The 7,169-nt window shown below is 46.4% G+C and overlaps 1 protein-coding gene across 1 annotated transcript in view; it reads left to right on the top strand.

Moving 5' to 3' along the window:
- Positions 1-1,509: 1,509 nt before the first annotated feature.
- The window catches only part of HIGD1A (HIG1 hypoxia inducible domain family member 1A), a 7,626-nt gene continuing 1,966 nt past the window's right edge, over positions 1,510-7,169 (top strand). The window contains exons 1-3 of the mRNA XM_075919784.2: positions 1,510-1,668; positions 4,684-4,791; positions 6,755-6,889. Of these exons, the coding sequence (XP_075775899.1) occupies positions 4,689-4,791; positions 6,755-6,889 (238 nt within the window). The 5' untranslated portion in view covers positions 1,510-1,668; positions 4,684-4,688. The remainder of the gene's footprint in view (positions 1,669-4,683; positions 4,792-6,754; positions 6,890-7,169) is intronic.

Genomic DNA, 7,169 nt, shown 5'->3' with positions numbered 1-7,169 from the left:
TGAGCCAACAAGTACTGCTGCAAAAAACGCAAACGTCATTCTGAGTTGTATTAAAAGGAGTGTTGCAAGCAAGACACGAGAAATCATTCTTCTCCTCTACTCTGTGCTGATTAGGCTTCATCTGGGCTGTGTCTAGATTGGCATGATTTTCTGGAAATGCTTTTAACGGAAAAGTTTTCCGTTAAAAGCATTTTCGGAACAAAGCATCTAGATTGGCACGGATGCTTTTCCGCAAAAGCACTTTTTGCGGAAAAGCGTCCATGCCAATCTACACGCGCTTTTCCGCAAAAAAGCCCTGATCGCCATTTTCGCGATGGGGGCTTTTTTGCAGAAAACAAATCTGAGCTGTCTACACACTGGCCCTTTTGCACAAAAGCTTTGCGCAAAAGGAACTTTTGCCTGAACGGGAGCAGCATAGTTTTTCCACAAGAAGCACTGATTTCTTACAGTAGGAAGTCAGTGCTTTTGCGGAAATTCAAGCGGCCAGTGTAGACAGCTGGCAAGTTTTTCTGGAAAAGCAGCTGGAGCCTTTCAGAGGCTCCAAGGTGACCACTGCCCTAGGCGGAAGAATGGTCTTACCGAGGGTTTAGAATCTGCAAGTTAAAATGTTTCTGCAACATAGATGCCTTAGAACTGGCATCCTCCTACAGGTGGGCTCCATCTAGACTGGCATGATTTTCCAGAAATGCTTTTAACAGAAAAGTTTTCCATTAAAAGCATTTGTGGAAAAGAGCGTCTAGATTGGCATGGAAATTGGCGGAAATTCAAGCGGCCAGTGTAGACAGCTGGCAAGTTTTTCTGGAAAAGCGGCTGCTTTTGCAGAAAAACTGGCTAGTCTAGACACAGCCGTGCTGGGAAAACTTGTGGCTAAAAGGTTTTAAGGAGCCAACCTCACAGATGGCTCATGGTCCAAAGGAGCTCAAGAGCGGGTGAGTGACCAAGGAGATGTGTGTGTGTGAACTGCATTACCACTGGCTCTGCCTCAGCCACAGCTGGAGCACTCCAGTAACCCATCCCCCTGTCCGGACAGCAGAATGGGCAAGGCTCACGTGCTACCCTGCAGTAAAGCCCCAGCTGCTGGATGCACGAGGCGGGGTGAGAACACCTGCCCCTGCTGGAAACAGCCTGCCCCAGGCCTGGCCGCGGTGGAGAAAAGCACCGGGCTACGGCCCCTCTAGAAACCTGGGGGATTTTGCAAAGCCAGGCGCGAGACCCATGAATGGGCTCAGGTGGGCGGGGCCACGTGGGGCGCAGGACCTGGCCCACGTTCCGCAGAGTCACTACAGCTCAGCGCTTTCTTGCCCGCGCGTGCCCGAGCGCCCTCCTCAGCCGAGCGCGCCCCCCTCCTTTGACCAAATAAGGAGCTGGGCGAAGAGGCCAATGGGGAGACGTACTGGCCCCGCTTCCTGTGACGTCAGCAGCCTCCCCTTGGATTGGCTGACCACGGCGGAGGCGGAGTCTGATTGCCTACGCACAGGCCTCGGGTCCAGAGGCATGCCGGGAGCTGTCGTTCGGGATGGGCTCAGTGCGCCTGCGGCGCGGGGCGGGCAGAGCCGTCAGCCAATAAGAGCCGGGGGCGGGGCGCGCGCTAGCCCTAGAAGCCGGCCGGCCGGCTTGGGAGTGAGTGGCAGTTCGTGACGTGCGTAGCTCAGCGCTCGAGCCCCTGAGGTGAGCGCGGTGGCCGTGAGGAGAGGGGGGAGGGGCGCACTGGGGCGGGCGAGTCGGGAGGTGGCTGCGGCGGGGGGTGTCCGGCAGGGAGCGCGGCCTGAGGTGGCTGCGTCCGCCGAAGGTCGCGGAGCTCGCCGGGGAGGCTGGGGCCGCTGCAAGGACACGCGGGGCGGGGGGAGCTGGGCCGAGGCCGTAGGGGGAGCGGTAACGGGAAGGGCTGTAATAAGGGGGCCGGGATAACGGGAAGGGGGAGGGATAAGGCGGTGACGGTGATGTCACGGGGGTGACGTAAGGAGGGGCCGGGATAACGGGGAAGTGACGTAACGGCGCAGAGACCCTGGTCACGGGGGGGGGGAGGATGTGGGGGGGGGTGTCGGTGCTCGTGCCCGGATGCGGGTGGCTCCCATGAAGCGGTAACATTGTAGCGAACAGATAGTGACCCCCCCCCCCCGCACGTGTCTCCTTGCGCAAGGGGGGGCCCCGCTCCAGAGACAGTGGCCGAGGGGGGGTGACACACACGCGCCCCCAGCGCTCTCCCCCCGCACAGCATTCCCCGGGGTTCCCTTACTGCTGAGCTCCCCAGCCCCTGTCTCCTCTCCCAGAGCCACTTGGATGACCTCTCTCTGAGTTGAAGGTCGTATCTAAAAGAAATGTGTCCTCTCCTATTTGACTAAAAATGCTACAGGTCTCTCTGGCGGAGAGAACATGAGTGTGATTAGTTTTGACTCCACCTTCCCCATTTATCAAAATATCAGGGGCTATTTTGTATGGGTGCTACTAGGGCTCATTTTATAGTTAACGACTTGAAATTGTTACTCTCCACCAAGAAGATTGTCCTAGCTTCTAAATACTGACAATCAGATTAGACCTGGATATGGTCATAGTATTGTGCTTTCTCTCCCTGCACACCATCTACATGATAAAGTGGTTTAAACTTAGTTGCAAAAATATAAATAAGCCCATTTTTTTTCAAATTCAGGTGTATGCATCCATATTTAAACACCAAAGCTTGAAAATTATAGTTTGTCATATGCATATACATTAGTTTGCTAAGTGACACAGCTCTTTACAAATTAAATCCATGGAGCATTTATTCTCAAGAGTCCATTTACGCTGCGCTGTCTGACCTCATGAAAAGCAGGCATACTGAAATTGACATCAGCAGGCTTAAAGTAAAAAGAATGGGCTTGGTAGTGTGGACTCATTGTTTAGAAAATCGACCTTATGTGGCTAAATTCGACCTAAACTACTAGTGTAGTCCAGGCCTGATACGCTTAGTGAGGCACACTCTCTTTATGCCAGGCACATTACTAGGAAAACAATAAATACAGCTCAATCAACCTAGGTAAGAGGTCTGTAATAGTCACTGAACTGACCATCTAAAGTCAGCTGCTTTTTTTGGCGGGGAGGGGGGGCATTCCTGAATTACAGGAAAAACAGGATTAATGACAGAGTCTAAAGAAGAAAGTAGTCTGTAGTGAAATGGATGCTATTTTAAAAATCTTTCCCTATGAATGAGCTTGCTGGCAATATTGAAATTTTCTCTAGTCACTAGGGGCTGAACAATGGTGTTCTGCTTTTAGAAGCTGTTCCCTTCTACCACTCTCTCTTGATAGTAAAAACTTTCAATTTGAACTTTTTAATTGTAGATGAAATAGTGTTGCATGAGAAGTATTCACTGATGTGGGAATGATAATTCCAAAAAAACTAATATATCTCACATGCAAGCTATGGTGTGTCTATCAAACAATTCTTCAAGGTCTGATATCATTACTCAACCCAGTACCAATGTTTCTTTTATTTTTTCCCATCCATATGTGAAATAAATTTTATGTGCACCAAAGCATGTGTGGATGTGTATCACCAATAGGAGCATATGATGCTGGCTGTGGTTGCTTTGCAAATCAGCTGGGCAGCACCTGAATCTCTGGCGGGGTGGTGCCCAACTGCTCTTCTTACAGGAAACACTGTTGGGTACCTATTCTATAAATATTAGGCTTCTGGCTGTTCAGCAAAAATCTGAATTTACATACTTTAAACTCAAAGTGGAGTATACTGGAGGTGAAATTTTCCCTACTCCTCAAATATGCAACTGTTTGACCTTCTATAGTGGCTTGCTGTTGTTCAAGACAAAATACTTCAGGGTCTCTTCCCCTCCTCCCTCTTAAAATCCAGTACAAGCATGGATGAGTATCCCCACAAACTGATGTGACGAAAGACAGAAATTTTGCAAGGAAATGCTTCTGATTCAAGCTCTCACTGGGTTAGTTTGTGAGAAACTATGCTTTTCCTGAAGTTGCTTGGGAACTCTTTTCTTGATGTAGAAAGTTTGACAGGATGCTGCTGTCTAATGGCCTGCTACATCACCAGTCTGTTTAATATGGAATTACTCTCCCAAAGCGCATTCTTTTGTATTGTAAATGCCACACCTACATTCTGAGTTGTTTATATTAATAAAATTGAATTTAGTTTGATGGTATTAGAAAAATATTGTAATAGTGTGGATTAAGTCTTATACCATCCGATCAGTTCTGATCAGTTTTTTGAGTTGTATCGGATTTATAACTGAATATACAGTAGAAGAAACTAGGAATATAATAGGATAATCAATCACATGGTTAACAGATAAACCTGGACTTATTGGTTATCATAAACGGTTACATGCAGGCTCCCACCCTGTGTTGCTGGCTCTGTATTGGACCCTGCAGCGGAGGGTGAGAGCTGGTCCATGCCAGGAGCCAGCTTTTAAGCTATCCGGTGCTGCTGCTTCTGTATCAGAAGCCGTCTTAAAAGCTGGCTCCCAGCACGCACCAGCTCCTGGGGAGTTAGCTGCTGCCCCCAAGCTGAAGGTGCATGTAACTGCTGAAATTTTCAGCAATTAAAACAGTTACTCACTTTAACATATCTGGAAGAAACTGTGACCTACATACTTATGGTATACTCAAAGTCTTACTTCTAAAGAATTCTCAAACTTAAATGCTTGAATTCTAAAGCAGACTTTCTTCTTTTCTGAAGGCAACATGTCATCCAGTCAGGAATCTGTTCTTCCTAGCTATGAGACTGAAGATAGCCAAGCATCAAAACTGATCAGAAAATCGAAAGAGTCACCCTTTGTACCAATTGGTAAGTTGCACTTATACAGTGCAGTGCTCTGGAGTAAGACAAGTAAACCTGGGGAAATACACAGTTGCATAAGTATTCTTGTAATGGGTGGAGAATATAATAAAGCTAGTCATGCACTATAAACAAGAAACTATTGTGAAATGCTACTTCCTTATTAGGTATAACACTATGGTAATTTTGCCCTACCTCCTGTACCTATAATGGTAATTTGCCTGAACTAATTCTTATCTGGTAGCTTTATAAAATGTCTCTGTATTCCTTGTAATTCCTCATGCTTATTCATACTTTATTTCAAGTTTTGGGTAGTGGATCTAGACTGCGGGGCAGGGGAAGGGGAGGGAAAATGTGTCTTGCAGCAAGCCCAGAGACCTCGCAGTAGAGGGCTGTCACAGTTAAGGGTAACTACACCTATATTCCCTCTTTATGGCCGAGCAAAACAGTTTGCCCATTGTTTAGCTATGACACAGCTCTTTCAAGGCAAGCTTATTTAGTCTTAAGAAGAATAAAATCACACAAAAGGACCTACACACATGCTTCTGGATTTCACCCCATCTCCAACATGGGCTTTTGACTAGGGATGTTAAATTGCAATTAATCAGCTAATCGAGTAGTCGATGGAATTTACATTGACTACTCGATTAGTCAATAAGGGAGGGGGCCATGCTCAGTACCCTCGCTGTGGCTCTGCAGTTTAAATGTAGGAGGAGAAGGGCACGCAGTTGCGCCACTGTCTCTCCTCCTCCCGCCACCCCCGGCACTGTGAAGTCGGTGCTGGGGGGGGAACCAGCTTTTAAGCCGGCTCCCCCCAGCACCAATTTCTGTGTCCGTGTCTCTTCCTCTTCCCCCCCCCCTTACCCCCCTACCCCCGCTTGCTGCCCCTGATCTAGAGGCAGCAAGGGCAGGGGAATGCAAGTAGTCAAATTACTCTTGGCAGGTGAAGTGTGAACTTGCATTCTGCCTACACTGAAATCTTCTAATTGAAAAAATGGACCCACAAATCAGACCCTGTGATACCCCCTTCAGGTGAGAGGATAATCCAGTATCCATGCCCACTTGTCCTTGGTTTTTCTTCAGAGATCCATAGAAAGACTTTGGGATGGACTGCTAAGAGTACTAGGAATAGGGTGTTCTCTTAATGTGGATCTTAGTCCAATTTCTAATTTGAGAAGGAGACCACTAGAATTGCTTCCTATGTGAACTAAGCAGCCATCAAATGATATCTTTTGATTGATACGAGTCTGAACTAAATTTGAATTGATCTAGAAGTGAAATGCTTTTTCCATTCCCAATATCTACTTATCAGCTCCCATGACCTTGTGAGTATTGCTATGTAGGCTGCTGGAGCCCAGTGTAAATGTAACAACCTCTATACATGTGCAGACTTTTCCAAGTTTGGTTTGAAACAATTTGCAGATGTATCAGAATTAGTTCACAGGCCCTAACGTGCAAACATATTTGATTTAAACTTATTCCTCTTAAAAGAAGAGGCAAGTAACTTGCTCTTACATCAGTCTCTGACCAGTATCAAATCAGCCCTGACATCTATTAAGGCTGCTATCTCCAAATGTCTACCCCACTAGTGAAGTACCAAAATTCTGTTGCGGATCCTCCAATCTGGACTAGCTTTTGAGCCAGGCTCGATATAGCTTCAGTGGGAAAGGAATTAGTGGTAAACTAATAGCATACTGAATGAGCTAACTTTGCACTTAGTATTAGGTGTTACTGGTGAGCCTACTGTGTGTGTGTGGGGGGGGGGAGGGGGGAAGGGTTATAAGTAGAGCCCCTCAAATTCTCAGATATCCATTTCTTGTTATTGCAGATGCAGATACAAAATTTGCAGACTGTAGTTATGAGTAGCCTTTGCATTAACGTTTAAGATGCCGACATTTACTTAAATCTTATGAGTGAGGAATGTAAAATCTTTGTGTAATTAAGAAACTCTCTTGCTTATTCTACTTTATAGGGGTGGCAGGCTTGATTGCAGTTGTAGGCTACGGACTTTACAAACTGAAGCACAGAGGCAATACAAAAATGTCTATTCACCTGATTCACATGCGTGTGGCAGCCCAGGGCTTTGTTGTTGGAGCAATGACATGTGGTATGTATAAAACAGGCAGCTGTTGACCAGCCCTAAATATCTCTTAATGATGGCAGACTTACTTTAAAAGTGTGTTTTCTACGCTAAAGGAAAAAAAATCTTCTTGTAGCTTGTAAACCATTAACTATGTCTAACTGCATTAGAAACTTGAAAACACATAGCTCTTTTTATGAAACTGAGCTAGTAAACTGTTTCTTTGCTTGGTATCATAAAACTAGTGTGCTTGGTATCTAGGTAGCCATGTTTGAAGACCTCCATTTTTCTCCCTTCACTTCTTACA

This window comes from Pelodiscus sinensis, chromosome 2 (assembly GCF_052426305.1).
Source record: "Pelodiscus sinensis isolate ZL-2025 chromosome 2, ASM5242630v1, whole genome shotgun sequence".
Classification (NCBI taxonomy): domain Eukaryota; kingdom Metazoa; phylum Chordata; order Testudines; family Trionychidae; genus Pelodiscus; species Pelodiscus sinensis.
This window is presented reverse-complemented; position numbering and strand designations above follow the sequence as displayed.